The sequence below is a fragment of the Columba livia genome, chromosome 17 (assembly GCF_036013475.1).
Source record: "Columba livia isolate bColLiv1 breed racing homer chromosome 17, bColLiv1.pat.W.v2, whole genome shotgun sequence".
Lineage (NCBI taxonomy): Eukaryota > Metazoa > Chordata > Aves > Columbiformes > Columbidae > Columba > Columba livia.
The window spans coordinates 10,083,634-10,104,438 of record NC_088618.1 but is presented as its reverse complement, the minus strand read 5'-3'; the positions used below and the strand labels follow the sequence as shown (position 1 = coordinate 10,104,438).

Below are 20,805 nucleotides of genomic sequence, written 5' to 3'. Positions count from 1 at the left end.
GTCCTGGCGCTCCATAGCGCCCAGCTGTGTAGGTTGGGATGCGTGGAAGTGACCTGTGCTGTTGGTGTTAAGGACACATCACAAACTACTTGAAGCTGCAGGTCTAAGTTGTCTGTAAAGGCTAAACAGCGTGGGGAGCGATCTCCAGCTGTGCTTGTCACCAGTACAAAAGGTTTTTAAGGAGGACTTTTTAATTTTACTGTCCATTGCTTTGTGTTATAACAACTTGCAGTGACATTTTTTTTTTAGTTTGCTTTGCAGCAAGCTCAGGCCCTGGGCAAAAAGCACAGATGACTATTTCTGATTGCACTGGCTTTGCAGGGTCTAGTTTGAGGGAAAAGATGGGTGTAGGGGTGGGTTATTTTATTTTTGGTACATGGTAGCAGTTTTATTTTTTAATTTCCCCAGAACGTTTGGTTGAGGGAATGTTCTGAAATCTACTGTCTGGCAGTTTTAACCAGCAGTGTGTTAAAGGAAAATAAACAGAATTATATTGTCACTTGGATGAGGTGGTCCCTCTTTTCTAGTGGTGGGGGCGGAGGAGCCCCCTCTGCTTTTCGGCTGGTGACGCGGGAAGCCGAGCCGGGCTGCAGTGCGGAGGGGACTGCGGGCTGCTGCCGACATGCGGTTTAACATCCCGCCGCTGCTGCAGCCCAGAGCCGCTGCCTGCCTCGTATTCTCTTGCCAGTTGTTTTGGGCGATTAAGTGCAAGTTGAACAGTGCAACATCCTCTTAAAAGTGCTGATATGGACCCTGTTGCTTCCTGCTCAGATGGGGAACACCAGAGATGTAATCTACCTTCTGGGGTTTTGCAAGCTGCCCCGCTTTCAGCTTGAAACTGCGTCAGAGGCGGTCAGAAGGGGCTGTAGCTGGAGCAGAAAGCAGCACCTTCCTCCTCGGGGTGTTTGCTCTCGAGGGACAAGGGACATTGGCCCTGTGCAAAGCAGCCACTTTTCCAGACCGCCTGGGTCTTCGGTCTGTCCTTCCTGGGGCACAGGATGGAGGGACCAAACCCGATGCAGCGAGGAGGATTTGGGGAGCGCTGGCGTGGGCAGGATTGTTTGAAATAGCGTTCGGTTGGCAGCAGCAGGCGTGTGCTGCTTAGAAGCAGCAGCGAACGTCACTAACCACTGCTCTAAATCTGTTCCCGGCCGTTGAGCATGTTGGGTGTTGGCTGGAGTCTGAAGAGAGGGTGCAGATGTTTCTTGCCCTGGTTCCCTGGAGGGCTGGAGGTGGCTCTCATCAGCCAAGTGCCTACTGCAGGCTGCCCCATTTTGGGGACGAAATGCATCTTTTCCTCTGTGTGATGCTCCTGTGAGTCACTCCAGGTGGGACGTCCCTGATCCTCCCACCAGGCTCAGGACACTGGTCTGACATCTGCCACTGTCCCTTTGTTGGCAGGGGGTGACAGTGGCCAGGCTGCTGTCCCGGGGAGAGCCCTCGGGGCGCACCGTCCTGTCCCGCTCCCCGGGGACTGGCGTGTCCCCAGGCCGGGGCAGCAGTGGGGTGTGCGCTCCATGTCATCCCCGTGCTGACAGCGCTTCCCGAGCAGCTCTTGCCACCGTTCCTTGGGAAGACCCGGGCTCTCCGGGGGACACCCGCTCTGTAATTACCCGCTGCGCTGCGGGATTCAGACCGAGATTTAATTAACCGCAGCCCCAGGTGTCCCCTGGGCAGCGAGGGGGCTCCCCGGGGGTGCAGCAGGAGCGGGGCTGCTGGGGCGGGGGTGGTTTTGTTTCCTTTTTTTGTTTCTTTCCTCAGATAACTCTCTGCTCTCCCCCCGCTGCTGTCCGCCCGCTCCGCGGCGAGGAGGCGCTGCCGCCGCCGGCCCAGGACGCCCCTGAGGTGGGTGCTCGGCGCTGGGTGCCGGGCCCGGGGCTCTGCGAGCGGCGGGTGCGACGCGGCCCCGGTTCCCCCTCGGGCTCCGCCGGGCTCCGGGAGCCGCCCCCGTTGCCAGGCAGCGCCCGCGGCCCCTGACCCGCCGCGGCCCCGCCCCGCGCTCCCATAGCTACGGCGGGCGGCGGCGGCCATCTTGGCGGCGGCGGGGCGATGAGCGGCTCGAAGGCGCGGGCGGCGGCAGCGGCGGGGCCGGAGAAGAAGCCGCCGCCGGGGAGCGGGGGAGCGCTCAGCCGCCTGCGGGGGCGGCGCGGATCGGCCGATGCGGCGCCGCGGCCGCCGTGGACAGAGTCCGACCTGCTGGCGCTGGAGACCGTCCGGCCCGAGCACGTCCTGGGGCTGTGCCGGGTGACGGAGAGTGAGTGCGGGCCGGGGAGCGGCCCCTGGGGCCGGCAGCGCTCGGCTGGGCTCCGGCTGGACCCGCCGTCCCGGGCGGACGCCGCCCGCGCGGCTCCGTTCATCCCCCCGTGGCCGCGGCCGGGGGCGCGGGGCCGGACCGGGGAGGGGGCGGTGGGGCCGGTGGGGCTGGAGCGGCCCGGCCCGGCGCTGCCGCCCGCTGCGCTGTCCCTGGAAGCGGCCGAGGAGCGAGCGCCCGCAGCGGCAGCCGCGCCGTGCGGTTCTGCCCGCAGCTTTGTTACAACTTCCAGAAAAGTTTGGGGGTGTTGGGGTGGGGTTTGTTTTTTTTCGGTTTTCCTCTGGGCTGCTGATCGCTGCTGTTCTGTCCCGATCCCATCCCTTTCCTGCTCTGCCACTTGGCACCTGGTGTGCCTTTGTTTCTTCTAGCCTCAATTTCGACCCTGAAGCTTCTGCAAAACAGCTTGCTGTATGTATCTTAATGGAATGGAGCTAGCAAAAAAAGAACTTCCTTTGGTAATTGCTCAGAGATGTTTTAGAATGCTGCTGTATGTTTCCTTTCTGTTCCAGATTATTTATGCAAACCTGAGGACAACATATACAATATTGACTTCACCAGGTTTAAGATCCGGGATCTTGAAACTGGAACAGTGCTGTTTGAAATTGCAAAGCCCTCTGCTTCAGGTATCTGTCTCATCTTACATTGCAGGGAGGCTGGGGAGGCTGGGGGAGCTGAGAAGTTGCAGTGTAAGACCCATTCAAACCAAGCAGAGAGGTCCTTTGTTATGTCCAAGTGACTCGATTCCTCTCCTTTAAGCATAGGACTGAGTTTATCTCTGCTGAGAAACTTGTTGTCATAGAAATGTGAAATTATTTTTGTGAGATGGGGGAGTATTATCAACTGCAGGCCCTCCCTTGTTGGCTGGTTGTGGTTCAGAGTTTCTTTCATGTGCTGTGGCAGTTGTGAGGGGCCACATCCTGTGGGCTTGAGGGTGGTTTCAGTTCCAGAGCCACCAAAGCTGCACCAGCTGTCATAGCAGATCTCTTCTTTATTACTTAGTGCCTGTACAACTCTCAAACCAGTTATTAAACACCTAACTAATAGCCAGCTTCTGATAACACTCGCCAGGCAGTATTACCTTAATGTGTTTGCTATTAGCAGAATAACTCTGAGCTGGTGCATTTTCTAGAGCAAGATGAAGAGGACGAAGATGACAGCAGTGAACTGGACGCTAGTGCAGGCCGCTTTGTTCGTTACCAGTTCACCCCAGCATTCCTCCGCCTTCGAACTGTTGGTGCAACGTGAGTATGAGCTCTTAGAAAGAATGTTTACCAAGTGTCACAAAGAAAGATGTTTACAAACTGTATAACAAAGCTGTGTCAAAGACTAGAGAGAACCCATCTTACACTAAAAATACCAGAGTCTCTCTTTCTGGAATGGTCTGTTGGATTCTTGTGTAGCCTCAGATCCAAGGCTCCGTTCTTCCCAAGAGGAAGATAAGTTTGTCGTCTTAGCTGTTTTTTCCTACTCTTTGCATACAGAGTGGAATTCACAGTGGGAGAAAAGCCAGTATCAAACTTTCGAATGATTGAGAGACATTACTTCCGAGATCGCTTGCTGAAGAACTTTGACTTTGATTTTGGCTTCTGCATCCCGAGTAGCAGGAACACGTGTGAACACATTTACGAATTCCCTCAGCTGTCAGAGGACCTTAGTAAGTATCTCCTTTCCCGCACTGGGTTGTGCTTTGTGTGTGTACATACACTCATTTTCTCCCTCTCTCTGCTTGTGGAAGAAGTTGTAATTGGGATGGGCAGGACAGGAAGAAATAGATGCAGGTTCCTGGTTTAAGCGGTGTGTAATCTTGACTGAATTACAGATTTGTGCTGCAAATTTTCCTTCTTTGAAAATGAAAGCCTAAGACAACCCGTGTTGTCAAGCCACGGGCTGCAAGACCTGATCAGAGTCTCGGGGCTGACATGCCTGGCGCCTAACAGCGTAGCCCAGAAGATAACAAAACCCTTAAAAAGGGTTCCTCTTGGTAGCCCCACATCTGGTTTCAGCACTTGCTTGTTAGGGCTCTTTGAGAGGTGTGTGTTTGAGCCTACCAAGATCTCTGCAAATACACATTGCGCGGGGTGTGTTTGGCGTCAGGGGGTGGATAGGACTGGAGCACCTGGGCCCTTATGTGGCCAACTGGCTGTGGGAGGAGGTGCAGAGGTTGTACCCCAACACTGCCTTGCCATTTGCGGATTGCAGCCTCTCTGGTTAGAGGTGATAGCTGCTCTGCTCTAGTGGTGGCTCTGATGGTTTCCAAGGAGGTCTTGTGTGCAATTACTCCATCCCCCTTTGTTTGCTTTTGACAGCACTTGTGCTATGAACAAGAAGAATAGGAAGGGGCAGGCCAGAGCTTTAGAAGTATGCTCAGCAGAGCAGTTTGCTTCTCTTACTTGGGCAGGGCAGAGCATCAGGCTGCTAAATCCAGCGGAATCCTTTTTACTCGGACTTGGTGCTGCCCAGTGGAGTGTGGCAGGCTTTTGAGTGTAATTGAGCTTTCTCTTTCACAGTCCGTCTGATGGTTGAAAATCCATACGAGACCCGCTCAGACAGCTTTTACTTTGTGGACAACAAGTTGATTATGCACAACAAGGCCGACTATGCTTACAACGGAGGACAGTAATTATTCTGTGTCTGCTGGATGCTGTGCTGCCGTTAACCGTTCCAGATGTACAGAAGAGAACTGGAGTTGCTGTCTCGTGCAACAGGACTTCTTGCCAAACCTTTTCGCCTTGCGTGAGGCTGAAAACATTGAAGCAAAGACGACAGCTCATGAAAGTAAAGGAAGTCTCCCTGCGACACTTTTTTATCTGACACTCAGCATATCCTGCCTCTCAGTCACTATTTCTGGTTACTTTCTGGTGCCTGGGTTAGATCATGGATCAGAGATACTGTTAGAAAGTTCTTGCTGTTACAGCCTTTAGAGTTGGGCTGCACCGTTAGTGTTTCTGATGTTCCACCTATTGGCTGACTGCCCTCTTTAAAGAGGTCGGGTTGTTTGGGTGAGCTATTTCTTAGGAAATTTCCCCCTTCAAGTAGCCAGTGACACCTGTAGAGCAGGTCTCTTCTTAGTTGCATAGATCATTACTTTAGTGCACAGTGGTTTAGTTCGTAGCATGACTGACATTGCTTTTTAGGGTACATCCCAATATTCTCCAGTGGGAAGTATAAAATAAGAGACTAATTCAGCTTCTAAGCAGTGCAGGAATCTTCCTTCTGGCTCCAGGGCCTGAGCTGCCCCTGAGAACAGCCTGATCTGAGTCTTGCCAGGGATGTCTCTAGAGATATGAGATTGGGGGAAAAGGGGCTTTATCTAGGTTGGTCATTGAGTCAGTCTAACAGCATTTCTATTTGAGCTTTTGTGAACAAGCTGTTGAATTTTGGAGCTCATGGGTCACCTTTAGAGCTGAAGTTAATCTTACTGTGCTTACCGTTTCTCCTGCTTCCCTTTGTGTAGGAACTTTGGCTCGTGCTGCAGAATTGTTGCCTTTTAGATCGACAGTACATTGTCAGTCCAGCTGGGGTGGAGGGGAGTCATCACTACAGTGGGGCTTAGAGTGAAAAAGGAGAATGTGGAAAATCACTTGAAAAATGCGTAGGAAGCAGAGCTTCCTGGGCTTCAATCTGTCCTTTTAAAGCCAAATGATCTGTCAGAGGTGCTGGAAGGAGAGACAGTGGTGTTACCAGCTCGTTTGCTTTGTTTCAGTTGAGGTATTAGTAGCTAAAAGCTTCCCAGGTCAGATCACTCAGTGTTATGGAGTGGGATTCCCACAGAGGCAGTATTGGCGTGGTTCTCTTGTTAAATGAGCTGCCATCCCTGCGTGGCCTACTTAGCTGTTTATTTATGATTTAGGAAGTTACTGCCTGAGCAGCGGGTGTGTTTCCTGGTTGCGTTTGGGATCTGGCGATAGGAAGCAGCATCACGCAGTGGGAAAAGCAGACCTGTGTCTTCCCAGCAGCCGTGCTGGGCCCCAGCTCCTCACCATGCAATAGCTCAGCTAACAAAACTGTTTTCTACCTGTTTTGCTGGCTCTCAAGACTGGTGGGTTTTTTGTCCCCTCACTGGGCTGGTCAGTCGAGTCTCTTGTACATGGGCGTCGGGTTGTGTCCAGAGGAGAGATGTTTGCTAGTATTACTTCCACATGTTCCTTGAACAGTTGAAACCCAAGTCCTTGGCTAATACAGTTGTTACTTGTGTTAAGTAAGATTCGGTGTAGTTTGTATTTTAGCAGGATTCAGTGCAGTGGGCATCGCAGCCTGGAGCCTGTTAATGCAGACAGCAATAGGAAACCACGGTCTTCACCTCGCAGATTAACGATGTTAACTTTGGTGTGGAAGATCAGCTGGCATCAGAGTGAGCAGTGAGAGTGAGTGGGGTGGCAGCCACCAAAGAATCTCCAGCTCTTGGGAAGATGTTTAATTATGATTAACCACAACAAATGACCTGTTCTGGGTGGAGCATTAATCATGAGCAACCACAACAAATGTCTTGGGAATGCGGAGGAGCAAGGTCTGCATGGTTGAAAGATGAAGAAGGATTCTGCTACCACCAGTCCCCTCCAGCGTCTCCAAAGGCGCTTAGCAATGTTGTTTAGTTATTTGAGAATTAGTTAAAGCTGCTTCTAAGGTGGAGCTTGAGGTGCCCCTTGCAGTGATTGTCTCGGAAGGCCTCATGCTGTGCCGGTGAGGTGGGAAGCATTTGTTTTCATGGAAGAACAGGTAGTTACGTGTGACGAGGCAGAACTGCCTGGAATCACGTTTCATCCTCAAGTGTTCTGAGATGCTCAGGATAGTGTCTGAAGAGCCTGCTAGTTATTCCCTGCGAAAGTTTAGCATATTGAGCTGAATTTCTATGTAGTATAAATCCAGGTGCCTTTGAATGTTAGTTTTATCAATTTTTTTTTGTATGAAGCAACCTCTTGCTTTGCTTATGAGTGTGATGATTCCCATCTGTTTTCTATGTCACTGCGTAATGGTTCTTGAAAGGAAGACTGACAGTTGCCAGAGTGAGCAGCAGAAGTTACGGCCAAATACCAACTTGTATGAGCCATTCATAGCAGCCAGCGTGCTGCTCTGCTCCGTCCCACTGTGATTTGTAGGGGTGTGGGTGCCATCTAGCCACTGCTTTGTGGAATGCCACTGACAGGAGAGCTCTGCTAAATGTAGATGAGACATTTGATGCTTATAGGAAGGTGGATTCCTGTCTTTAGTCATTACTCCTGCCAGTAGTGATGAGAAAAAAAGCATTGAAGCGGTTGCTTTCCCACTGGTGGATGAATCCGCTATTCAGCAATAAAAAAAGGAGAACTAGAGGAAAATGGGAAGAAGTGCAGGCAGCAGTAGCATGCCTCAGTTTCTAGATGGATTTGTTTGCTTTGTCAAATTAGGTGGTCTTTGCCCGAAAAGCATGCTGCAGAAGTCCCTACAAGAGGGCAACCCAGCACTGAAAAAGCTGATTATAATCTAAAAAGTCAGGGATTTCCAAACTCCTCTCCCCACTTTGACTGCTTCCCTAAGGTTCCTTTTCTCTTAGGTGCTTTCTGTGAAGTGTCTTCTCTTTGGGACAGGGATGATGTCTTTGGTCAACACGGTTTAACAGATTGTGTGCTCTGATGCTTTAATGAGGGGTCAAAGCTACTCATGCCGGTGAGCTAGGAAGAAATTCCAGTGGGGTCTCATCCTTGTCAGGTGGATGGTGCTGAACGCAAGGGAGGTATTTTCAGTGTCAGTTAATGTGTGAGCAAGGGAAAAGGTTTCTGTGGAGACAGCTTCTCTCAGGTCCTGTGCTGAGGTGGAAAGAGAAAAGCGTTGGGATCATACTGTGTTCTGCAATAACAAAACAAGGGACCAAATCCGGAAACTCATGCTAAATTTTTCCAGTATTTGTCCTCTTAGCACCAGGACCTCTTTTTCACATTTTTGAGGCAACTGCTTTGGATCCATGGCAGAAAGCTTCCTGGACAGCTGTTGTCATGATTGAGGAATATGTATTGCACCTTGTTGAAGGAAGGACGTTTTATTGTATGGACTGGGTACCGCTGTCCTCTGGTTTTGGTAGGAAGTGTCTTCCTTTGTGTGTTTTCCTCAGGATTTTCAATGCCTCTTACTGCAGAGAAGTAGCAGCTTGAGGTTGCTTGAGGATGTTTATTCTGCTTGTCTGAGAGTCCAGGAAGAATAAAACAAGTGTTTAGAAGGGAGAAATGACCAAGGAAGGTGGTGGTGAAGCAGTAAGGTCCAAACGTAGTAACTCCTCAGCAATGTGTTTCATGATGTCCCATGTGCTTTCTGCCCTGCTGTCCTGTCACATCAAGCCACCGAGCCTTGTGCTACCCCACAGCGTGGCCCAGTATCAGGTGTAATCCTGGGGCGTGAACGTGGCCGTGTCCCCCAGCTTTGTGATGGGGACGGGGCTGAGGGACAGCTGCCTGGCAGAGCCATCGCCTCTTCTCTGCAGCAAAGGGAAAAACGAACACCAGCAACCGCCACCCCTGCCTGCGTGGATCTCCGTGCTGTTACAGGACATGTATTTGTATCTCTCACAGTGTGGCCTTGGGGCCGCTGTCCCCTCCGGCCGCTCCTCCCGTGGCCCTTCCTGGCAGCAGCTGCGCTGCCCGCGTCCCTTCAGTCCCAGGGCGCCGGCTCCCTGTGTGTGCTGCCGGCGGCGCCCCCTCCCTCGGCGGCGCGGTGCCCGGCTGCCCGTGGGTTTGTATAAACGTGACTTTGTCACCAGCAATAGAATAAAAACTCCCGTTTTCGCACAGGCGCTGTCCGGCCTCGGGGGCGTGGCCAGAGGGCTGCGGGGGGCGGGACCTGAGGGTTGCGGGGGCGGGATCGGAGCAGGGGGCGTGGCCAGAGGGGGAGCTGCTCGCGCGTGCGCTGTGCTCGCGCTCCCTGAGGCGGCGGGATGGCGGCGGCGGCGTTCCTGGCCCGCGGCGGCGGGACCCCCCGGGGTGAGGGCACGGGGCTCGGCTTCGCTCCTCTGCGGCTGCTCGGGGGGCGGCGGGGCACACGAGAAGGGTGGGAAGAGACCGCGGCCTGCGCGGGAGGCGGCGCCCCGGTGCCCTTCAGGGCCTGAGGCGGGTTCCCTCAGTCGCGGCGGGGCCGCCCTTCAGCCGAGCCCCCGGCCCGCCGAACCCCGGCTGCGCTCCCGCACCCCGCGGTCCCGGTGCTGAGGGAAAAGTGTCCCTCTGGGAGGGCACGAGCCCTGCCTCGGCCCCCTTCCCCGGGCCTGAAGGGAGCCAGCGGCGCGTCGTTCCTTCCCTTCCCAGCGCTGGCCTTCGGGTGCCTCCGCCGGCTGCACACCGTGTACCAGAGCGTGGAGCTGCCAGAAACGCACCAGATGCTGCGACAGACCTGCCGGGACTTCGCAGAGAAGGAGCTGATGCCCCTCGCGGCGCAGCTGGACAGGGAGCACCGCTTCCCGGCCGAGCAGGTGCGAGCGGCCCCCGCGGGAGGGCCGGGCCGGGCCGGCTCTGCCAGCTGCGCCGGCAGCCCGACGTGCAGTGAGCTCTGGCTTAGCAGAAAAGTTTAGACCAGCCTGTGGGAGCGCTCTGTGAGTGTGCAGGTTGTAATGTACCCAGGACATTTTGAGCCCTTCACCTCATGTTTAACTGGCTTTAGTACTACTCAATTTTCAGTTCTCTTACTGACTTTCCTGTCGGCTATAATACAACTGACTTATAAAATCAATTAAATACTTTTATAGGCTGCACATAACTGTAAAAATGGTTGTTAGTGAGGCAGCATAGATGACCTGAGTGCATTTCAGATGGTGAAGTGATCAGGAGATAGGAGGTGCATGTTGGTCGTCATCTAGGGCTGTGAAGAGACTGCAGTTCCCGTCAAACCTGCGCCTCGTTTTGTGGAAAGCAGTACAGATTCAGCAGGTCGTTCTGTGCCACGTTGAGCGGACTAATTCAGGTGTTTCATTGCAATGAATATTAAGCTGCAGAAAAATATATACTGGTAGGTTAGCCACAAGGTTGCGAGCAAGCACAGTCAGAGGCACGTGGGTTTTGTCAAACACCCCTCTTTGATTAAAGAGTAAGGAAAGTAATACGTGGTCTAAGGAAAAAATACTTTCCTCTTTATTTCACTGTTCTTATCCGAGAATTTTACGTTTGATTTTGAGTCTTTTCACTTGAATGTGTGGAAGAAAATTCAAAATGTAAACTGTGTTTATTGAGATAAAGCAACATACATAAAAGTAGTTGCTGTCTTTTGTTCATCCTCTGGATTTGATGTGAAGGACTAGGGGTTTGGGTGCCCGTACAAGAGGGAAAATATTTGTTTAAAAATTCCTCTTGGTTCCCCTTAAAGCAAGCAGAGGCTGGTAATACACTTATCTCTGCAACACCAAAAGCTTGACAAATATAAAAGCAGAGGAAAGCTTTTTTTTTTCTCATGTATGTTGCCAAACATTAACAAAAAAACTAGAACAAAGCAGTCAGTGTTCTGAAGAGCTTACGGTTAAGAAGCCAGGGGTACAGCTGAGGAGCTTGGGGTGGAATAATTTGGAATGTAACCAACAACTAAGTTTTCTGGGAAGCAAGACCTGGCTTTAATGGGAATGGAAAACCACCTTCTTGCAAGCTGTTCTGTAGGTCATTCATTCTGTAAAATTCTTTCCTTGTGCAGTCCTCGGCTGAAGCTCAGCAGACTCACAGGTAAAGTTCTAATGATTTTTATCAGATAGATTTCCCATTGAGAGCTTCCAACTGACAGGAGACATGTGAGGGGAAAAGCTTTGCTGGGAGGCTGGTGGGGTTGTATCTCCCTATTTCACCTCTGAAGGCTCCCTCCTTCCCAGTACTGAAGAGAGCTATTTAAATAAGCATGAGCCTCGTCTTATGCAGCAGTGACTATGTACAGCTCTTGCTGAAGTCATCGGGACCTGGGGACACTTACCGGTTTGTACAGTCAGATTCCCATTTCACCAGGAGTTGTGCAGATCTTTTCCTGTGTCTGTAGCCCTGCTATGACCTTTGTCTCCATGTGTCTGCATGTATGTGCTGGGACACTGGTGGTGCAGAGGATCTTATGTCTCTGCTCCCTCCGTGCAGGTGAAGAAGATGGGTGGCTTAGGGCTGCTGGCTATGGATGTGCCAGAGGCCTACAAAGGATCAGGCCTCGACTACCTGGCCTATTCCATTGCCGTGGAGGAGATCAGCAGGGGCTGCGCGTCCACAGGTGTCATTGTCAGTGTCAATAATGTAAGTGTCTCAGGTTGTGTGTGAGGGTCAGGCGTGGAACCAGGGCTGGTGTCAGGGTGTTATTGGAGAGGGATGTGTGGGAGAAATGGGACCCGTTCCTGTGGTGGGTTCTGGTGTGCTGGAGAGCACTTAGACTTTAGGGAGTTACTGGAATCCTTGTACCTTCAAGAAGCACTAACTCAATTCTTAATTCTTAAAGTCTCTGTATTTAGGGCCAATACTCAAGTTTGGCTCTGAAGAACAGAAGCACCAATGGATTGCTCCCTTCACCAGTGGTGATAAAATCGGCTGTTTTGCACTCAGTGAACCAGGTGATGTGACTGTTACCCTTCATGTTGCAAAGAATGTAGGGTGGCTTTTTTCATTGGTCAGGTTTAGGATGGGCTCTGGGTCTGTTGAATTGCAGCAGTTTGCAGAAAAGTGGTTTGTAGCAATTCTCTTTGAATGAAGTCTCAGAGCCCAAGGTTTTAACTGCTGTGCCCGTGGTCAAGGCTGAGAATTTTCATGCCCTCGGGGAGCAGAGCTCTGGAGATGGGCACATGTCAGGCACATTGACCTTTCCCCTTCCTGTTTGGGCCCTCTAGGAGGGACGGTGCTGACACCCCCGCAGTTACAAGAAGTGCCATGAGCTGATGGGGGGGCCGCGGGCCGGGGGTGGGTTTGTACCCCAGGCTGCCGCTGCTTTGCCTGAGTGTCATTTGCTGGTGCCTCGCTCAGGAAATGGCAGTGACGCGGGTGCAGCATCCACGGTGGCACGCCTGGATGGTGATGAGTGGGTTCTGAATGGCACCAAGGCCTGGATCACCAATGCCTGGGACGCCTCGGCCACTGTGGTGTTTGCTACCACGGATAAATCCCTGAAACACAAGGTATGTTCAGTGGGGCAGTGAGGAAAAAGGGCGGGAATAAAAGAGTTGTACAGGAAAAGCACTTTGGAAAAGCTCAGCTATTTAGAGCCATGCAGGCATTGAGCAGAGGGGCTCATGTGCACCGGCTTTGTTCTATCTCGGCTCCCCCGCCCTTCTCCTGGTTACCTACACATGTGGCTTCTATGAAAACTGTTTGAAGGAAGCGTGTTGACAGCCATGTAAGCGGGAAGCTGGCACCATTCCTAAGAGTTTGGGTCTCATTGCAGGGCATTAGCGCGTTCCTGGTTCCCATGCCAACCCCTGGGCTGTCACTGGGGAAGAAAGAAGACAAGCTGGGAATCCGAGCCTCTTCCACCGCCAACCTGATATTTGAGGACTGTCGGATACCCAAGGCCAACCTCCTGGGGCAGCTGGGAATGGGCTTCAAAATCGCCATGGTAAGAGGTGGATCGGGCTGCAGCTGTGTTTCTGTAAACCTGTAGTTCCCAAGTTTGCCATCCGCAAAACCATTTTCAGACTTACAATGACTTTGGTGAGAACTGCTAGCATAAGCTGTTCAGTGTAACGTTAAGCAGTTGACCCTTTTCAAAAGCGAAGGTGGGAGAAATCATTCATAGAGCTTGATGAATCACTAATTTAACAGAGATCTTTGACGGAGCTTTTTTCGTAGACTCTGTAGAGGTTCTCAGATGAAAGAATGCTGAAGTTGCTGAGGTGCTGTGTCAGCAGGGCTGGCGTATTTTAATTTTTCTCTTTTCCCAGCCACCAGCTGTAATCACATGTTCCCATGCCTCCAGTTTGTGGCTTTTTCCCTAAATACTCTGGCAGAGGAAAGCTGTCCTGGTGGCACAGGGCAGCCGCTGGATAATGTCTAAAGGCGAATGGAATCTGAGTTACAGCACATGTGTGACTTCTGAGGAGGAGCCGGGCAGCCGCGGAACAACACGTTCCCTGCAGTGACGCGCTCCCCCGGCAGTGTTCATTGCTCTCTCAGTAGGGGATAAACACCATTTTTTGGCCTGAATTTCTGAAAAAGGCTGAGCTCCCTGGAGACCAGCCCCTTCCATTATGTGCACAACTAAAAGAACACATCAGTCACCATCGCTTTTTTTTTAAGGCGCTCAGCCCAGGACTGAGTTTGCTGTAAATTCTTCCTGTACATAGTGAGACAGGGAAGCAGTTAAAAGACAAAATGGGCATGTGTTTGAGCTAAGTTGAATTATTGACTTGATTCACTTGTCATTTTGAAAAATGCTTGGTTCAGTGCATGTGCTAATGATGAGGGCAAAGGGGAAAACTGACCAGATTGCTTTTTTTTTTAGTCAGTTAAAGTAAAATCAGCTGCACCATGAGTGGATCTAGCTGAACTGTACTATTGTGTCCTTTCCAGAGCTCATTCCGCTGTTTCCCTGATTTTGCACCTGCCTGTTTCTCTCCAGCTATAAGAAGCAATACCCCCCGTTTCTGCTTTCCCTCTTGTACCCTTGGCTTCTCTCGCAGCGACCCAGTACATTTTATAGCTCTCTAGTCCTTCATAACTGGGAATATTCTGAGTCAAGGAGGCCTGAGCAGAGGGTGGTAAAGCTAGAGGAGCTTCCCCAGCAAGAGCAGAAATGCAAGTATACTATTTTTTGTCAAGTATGACTTAGCACGTATTTTGTGTCTCTGGCAGCAAACTTTGGATGCAGGAAGGATTGGTATCGCCTCACAGGCTCTTGGCATAGCACAGGCAGCTATGGACTGTGCTGTGGATTACGCTGAGAAGAGAATGGCCTTTGGGTCGCCCATCACGAAGCTGCAGGCGGTGCAGGTAGGAGCCAGGTGGCCAGGGCAGCTGCAGACAGTGCCGGTGGAAAGTTCATGCACTTTGCACAGTCTGGCATAAATAAGGTAATTCTTGTTTTCAGACACTGTTAAACTGTTGGCATGGAGCTGCCCCTTTTCTAGCAATACTGGCCTTGGGGTGGGAGACTTGTGCCCCAGGGGCCACCACCTGGCACAAAGGCAGTGCTTGTCGTTGCAGTTTAAGCTGGCCGATATGGCTGTGGCCTTGGAGGGCGCGCGCTTGCTGACCTGGAGAGCTGCTATGCTGAAAGACAATGGGAAACCTTTCACAAAGGTATTTACAACACGATATTTATCTAGTAGTGACAGTGCTGGGCACAGGCCCAAGGCAAGAAAACCACGCTGTGTACAGCATCGTTGTGTTCAGCATCGCTGCATTCAGTGCACGCCCAACCAGTGCTGAGGTGTTTAAGCTCAGCCTGCTGGGCTGGGGCCTGGTTTTAGCCAAGGGGAGAGGGGTGGCCACTGTCAGCTGGCACCAGTGACCAGGCTCACCTCTCCACAGCTGGTCTGTGGGCATTCCAGCTCCTTGTAAAAGTGAAATGTTCTTTATTGTGAGAGCTGCACCCTCAGTGACGTTTTTCCTTCCCCAAAGGAAGCGGCGATGGCCAAGCTGGCTGCATCAGAAGCTGCAACAGCCATTGCTCATCAGGTAACTACTTCACTTGACATCTCTGCTGCACAGCATGCAGAAAGGGAGTTTGTGTTGTTGCAGAACAGGTGCTTGGGGAAGGTGGGATGGAATTTACTAGATTAAAACAAAAAATATGGCTGAAGCTGGTTAGCACAGCTGTCTTGGTGCGCTAGGATTTGTGCTGGCCTGTAGCAGTTGTATTACTGAAGTCGTCTTCTGCCTGCTGCTGTCCAGGGCAGTGTTAAAGTTTTGAGCGGGATAAGCGAGGTGGCAGGGAGCGTGATGCACCAGTCAGCGCCCGTAGTAAGTTTGTAACGTAGCAAATAGCACAGGACCTCTGGTGTCTGCATTTATTTTCCATTTATTTATTTATTATTCCAGAGTGTCTTAGCTGAACATGGATCACTAACAAATAGCTCTGAAGTGAGTCACTGTCTGGGACACCAGTATTGCTCTTCCGCAGTTCAAATCCAGTTTGTTCTCTGCAGAAGGGCTGCAATCATCCCCATGTGTCCCCCCACCAGTTATACTCGCAGCAGGCTTAGCTCCTTTTTAAGTGTCTCTGGGACATGGAAAACTAATTCGTTGCCCCTGCTTCCTTTCTAACCTGCTACCTTTGTTTCAGGCCATCCAGATCTTGGGCGGGATGGGCTATGTGACAGAGATGCCAGCAGAACGCCATTACCGTGACGCTCGTATCACCGAGATCTACGAGGGGACCAGTGAGATCCAAAGACTGGTGATAGCAGGTCAGGTGTTGAAGGCCTACCGGAGCTGAAGAAGCCAACGAGAGCAAGACGCTGCCCTGAAGTGCCTCGCAAAGGTGCACAGCAGCATTGAGTCTTGGCCCTCGTGAACGAGGCTAATGATGGAAGTTTTCCTCAGGACTGAGTAACTGACCGTCTTGTTAAAGTGTGCTGATTCTTCTTTGGACAAACTCTGGTGCACGGAAGGCTGCATCTAGGCTTACAAGTGATGGCTGTGAGTGCAGGAAGGAGGAGACACCTGTCCATGCAGGAGAGTGTAGGTATTTTCCTAAACTGGAGCACTGGTTTTGTTTAGTTGCAGCAAAATGATTTTGCTGGTCAGTGAAGTCAGCAGCTCTCCTGTTTTGCAGGGATTTGTCACTATGTGGTACTTGATAACCAAGGGACAGTGAGGGACAGCACCCCTCTGCCCAGTTCCAGGCTGCAGGTTACACTGCTGTAGCTGATCTAAGTGGCAATAATAGTCTTTTAATTGCTACAAGCTCTGGGCAACAATGAGGAGAGGAACAGATGACACAGAAAACCTTACCAGGAAGCTGTAGCAGTAGCACATCAGTTATCTTTGACAAGAAATTAACTTCTAGATGATTCAGCAGTCAAAAGAAAAGGTCTAAGCTCAGGAGGAGAGGATTAAGACTAGGGCCTGTATGGTCTGCCCCTTGTCCAAATTATGAGTACACTAGAGGTAAATGGTTATTTCCCTGTAATATGTTATTTAATTTGTGTGGACAGAAAACCATCAGGATTCTATTATGCATCAGAGAGCAGAGAAGACAAATAAAACATGATTTTAAAGGACCACTGGTCCCCACTTACTTTTAATGCAAAGGTGAGTTCATTTATAATATTTTCTTCCTGCCACAAGACACAGGAGCACAAACCTGTGCAGTGTTTGCTAGTGCAGTCGTCCCAGGAACAGAAATAATTCCTTTGCAGGGCACTAGAGGGCAACAGCCTGTTGGGGCAAAGAATCGTAAGGATTAACAGAAATAGCCAGGCAGAGCAGTCAGCAGGAATCTTTCTACTGGAGAGCCGTTCTAGTGCCTGTCAACATGTTGTAAATTACGGAGGGCTTCTAGGAGTGAGACGCTTTTCTCACTTGATTTCGGCCCATATCACTGCTTCGAGGAGTTCTGGCTGCTGCTTTCAGGCTGCTCCTCTTCATCATCAGGCCTCCTTCCCTTACCAGTGCAAAATGTTCGCAGCTCCTCTTCTCCTGAGTGAAATGGCCCTGTACGCACACTGTGCCTGACCTAAGGGGAAGAATAGTGACGAACACCTCAGCTGACAGAGAACACAGCTGAAGAACCTACCAACTGGATGTACCCAATCCACAGAATAGAGGGGGCACTAATGAACTGGTTTTGGGGGAAGCCTGTGATTAGAACCTGCTTTTGGGAACACCTGGATAACACGCAGCCTCAGTACAACAGCTGCATCCTTGACTACCTTGCTGAGTGCTGTGCCTCTGCTGCAGGCTGTGTCAAACCACACATCATCAAGTTACAAAGAGGGTGGAGCTGGACAAAAATCCCTTGTCTAGAAACAGCCTACCAGTCAGGTTCCTGGGCCTAGGAACATCTTTGGATCAGAGTTCGTTCCCTTTTGTTATTACCAAAAAAACCCCATGCTTTAAGGTGCAAAGGCTCTCAAGTGCCTTGTGCTGCCATGGGTCTAGGGAGGGCTCCATGACCTTTAACACACCACTACTCACAGCACTGTTTTGAGGTAAACAGACCAGCTACGCACAAAGCCTGACCCAGAGCAAGATACCAAGAGCTTAATCCTCACTGCTGCTGAGAGAATTCTGGCTATAATGCATGTGCATCTGCTCCTCAGGGCTGCTGCAGAAGTAAACTGCTGAAAGTGCAAAACCCAAACAAGTTTTGCAGGGAGCTGTTACCAAGAGCCACCCCAGGCAGCCTTCACCTGGCTTGGCGTGGGCAGGGCTGAGCTTTCCTTGGAGAAAAGGGTCAAGCTACAGGTGAAGCCAGAAGATTTTATCAGTTTACAAGCTCAGCCAACACTGCAAAGTTAGAGCACCCAAAGTTAGAGCACCGAGCTGGGAAAATCAGGTCATAGATAAACTAGAAGCAGCTGGGGAAGGAGATAAGCCACAGCCACGCTTTTCAAGGGCACTGTGGGCTTTGCCCCAGCAATGCTGTGCATGAAACTGGTTATGCGGCAGCTGCTGGGGATGAAGCAGGGAGCCCTAACTCAAATCCTTTCTTAGGAAGCACAGTTACAGTAACAAGGAGTTACCTTCCTCCCTCACCGCCTTAGATTTGATATATTTTATTTCATATACAAAGCTCAGTATCTTCATTGAGTTCTCAACAGACTAAAGGAAGAGATGAGCTGTTCTGGGCTGTCACAAACACACACGGTGAAAAATACTCAACTCTTTCTGGGGCGCACAAACCTGAGCCACGTCCTCCTCGGCTCGTCCCCCACCAGGAATGAGGCGCTGACTGGAGTCTGGGTCCCCGTCTGAAGCATCTGCCGCGCTCACAGCACAGCGGGATGGGGCTCACCTCAGTTTCACACCATTGTGAAGAAACAGAAGCAGCATCTCAGCCTTCCAAGGTTACACAGTGTATAAAATGTGTTATAGGCCTCAGCTGAAATTGCTGTAAGCATCATCTTCACATCAGAATAGGCGCCTCTACTAGTCTTTTCTAACAGTGTTAGAAAAATAAGACAAATTTTGGTTTTGAATTGAAATTTTGACTGAGACCTCATTATACACACAGACCTGTGACAGTCACACATTCTGGTTATGTTGGAGATCTTGGAAAGCATCAAAAATACCCAAATTGTAAGTCATTTAGAAGTACAAAGTGCCTATAAGAATAACAAGAAATGGAATAGAGACAAGAAAACGTGACAGTGTTGTGACTTGAATGAAAAATGCAGTTTACTACTGTTTAGCTAAAAATTAATTTCAAATGCCACTCACTGCTTTTATAGAAGACAAATCCTTGGGAGCCTTCACATCCCCCTCCAAGAAGGTCAGTGCTGAGCGGGAGGCGCCACCCCGCTGTCAGTCTGGATTTCCTAACTGCCTCAATGACTTCTTCCCCTTCTCAGAACAAAACTTACTTCTCCACTCAAGAAAGAAAACGCTCATCTCCGCAAACGGCTTCTGAACGTCACACGATTGAAGCGGCAGCGCGGGCCCCTGGGGTGGGCTGGGCACAGGTTGCTCCCAACAGGGCCCGGCAGAGGACGAGCAGCGTGTTTCTAACACACTTCACCCACACTGGCTGGCCAGACACCGCCAGGTCATTTCTGAACTCGTAACGTTTGCAACATTAAGTGTGACTTCACGGAAATTTCAAAACAAACAGTAAAACTTCTAAGGTGACTATTGCCAAAGACACAGCAGAAAACCGACTCCAGTTACCAGGTTTGTACATGACAGTTCTGGTTCATGTCCTGACAGCTTTGCTATAGACATGCTCTAGTCTATCACTTTTTTGTCAGTATCCTTTTACCCTCCTACCAGAAAGCTTATGTTAGTGAAACAATTAATAACATATTTTTTCAGACAACTTTTCAGAAGGGCGGGCAGGTGGTTTGGTGGTCTCGCTGCAGGACTTTGTGTCAAGTAGCTTATTTAGTTCAACAAAACGTTACACTGAGAAAGCATCAACCACCGTACCAGACCCAACAGGGACAGGGGACCCAGGGCCCTCGATGGCCTCCAGGAATCCAAAGGACCCAAATCAGCTGGCGCAGCTTCATCCCCAGGCTGAGAAGACACCTGATCAGCCAGACTGAAGAAATTGCACAGAGAGGGCCCAGCAGCTGAGGAGAGAGGCAGGAATTTGTTTTTAATTGCCCTGAATGCTGAGGGTGCTCTAGACAGGAGAGCTGCACGACAAAGCTTTACAGCTTTAACTTGCTCCAAAAACCCAGGAGGATGCTCCTCCCTCTGAAAATGCAATAGCTTTGTATTTAGAACTGTTACGCTCAACCTCTGCACAGCACCCAAATCCTGTTCCTGGCAGCGGCGGCTGCTGTTTCACACCCGAGGGGCAGCAAACAGCGGGCTTTGCTCACCTGGCGGGTGGGAGCCTCCGCGGGGGCAGCGGGCGGTCAGCTCAGTGCGGGGGGCACGGAACAGGCGCTTGTAGTTACAGCTCAGGCTCTTCTCTTGGTGCAAGTCAGAAGGTCGCAGTGCTCAGGAGGTAAATACAGCTTGAAAAGGGAGGCAAACATCTTTCTGAAAAGCTAAATTAATTCTCATTAAGCATTTGTCCGTTAGCACTTCTAAAACTTTCCAGAACGCTCTTTAAGTGTAGCAAATCATTCATAGGCGTGCTTTCCTTTCCCAGCACGGACTAAAAGATGCCACTGCAAAACAGAAAAGACCATTCCAAAGGCAGGAGGGAATGGAAGATAAAGCAGCAAACTGGAGCTAGAAATGCTATTCCAGTGCTTGGAAGCTCTGGGGAAAACAAAAGTGTTTTCTTTCTCTCTCTGAATATTCTCATCAGTGTTTATTCACCTTCAGTCTGAGGTCTGTAGTTGTACTTAAAAACTGATGCTTTGCCTTTGTCCCAAGCTGACTGGGAGTCTGGGACCCAACACCTGCTGTGAACAGTAAAAGCAGATTTCTCATTAAAAACTCTTTACTTCATTAAAAAGTGACAGTTAGCTGATGCTGAGCACTGCAGGCACACGACAGAGGAAATGCTTTCCATCAAATGAGAGATATAAACTGGGGAAATAAAAAAATACTTGCCTGAGAAGAGAGGAGGAGGTTAATTAACACCAGTACATGCCCCTGGCCGCACACAATTTTCTGCTGTGCTCAATAGGCTTTTCTTGTAACACCCGACAGAGCAGAAAGGACCAGAGGTTTCACCAGAGCTTCCTTACCTGTTAGAGTAACCTCACTGGTCAGTCGGATTCACTCCCAAACGTTCCCGTTTTCCTTGCAGTCAACTCGCGGTTATGGGCATCTAGCAAACGAACGGCAGCTACGAGCCATCAGAGAGCTCCCCAAAGCCATCTTGGCAAAGTATTTTAAAGGTTAAAAGTTCTAGTTACCTCAGGGAAGCCTTTTGGTCAATAAAATAACAGAACTGAAGCTGCTGGTTTAAAAAAATAAATAAATAAAATGCAGATTTTACCAGGCTACAAGTCCAAAGCAGTCAACACA

At 50.5% G+C, this 20,805-nt stretch overlaps 2 protein-coding genes across 2 annotated transcripts; both read left to right on the top strand.

The window, feature by feature from the left end:
• The first annotated feature begins 1,999 nt into the window (after positions 1–1,999).
• UNC119B (unc-119 lipid binding chaperone B) lies at positions 2,000–9,066 on the top strand. The gene is made up of 5 exons (XM_065033250.1): positions 2,000–2,254; positions 2,821–2,934; positions 3,441–3,552; positions 3,793–3,965; positions 4,819–9,066. Exons 1-5 carry the CDS (start codon positions 2,050–2,052, stop codon positions 4,929–4,931), a joined length of 717 nt encoding a protein of 238 aa, XP_064889322.1. The 5' UTR covers positions 2,000–2,049; the 3' UTR covers positions 4,932–9,066.
• Positions 9,067–9,110: 44 nt separating this feature from the next.
• Positions 9,111–16,433, top strand: ACADS (acyl-CoA dehydrogenase short chain). Its single transcript, XM_065033240.1, has 10 exons — positions 9,111–9,258; positions 9,577–9,740; positions 11,371–11,520; positions 11,720–11,831; positions 12,238–12,389; positions 12,656–12,826; positions 14,062–14,199; positions 14,413–14,508; positions 14,830–14,886; positions 15,494–16,433. The coding sequence occupies exons 1-10, from the start codon at positions 9,213–9,215 to the stop codon at positions 15,644–15,646; spliced, it is 1,239 nt and encodes a 412-aa protein (XP_064889312.1). The 5' UTR covers positions 9,111–9,212; the 3' UTR covers positions 15,647–16,433.
• Positions 16,434–20,805: the final 4,372 nt, after the last annotated feature.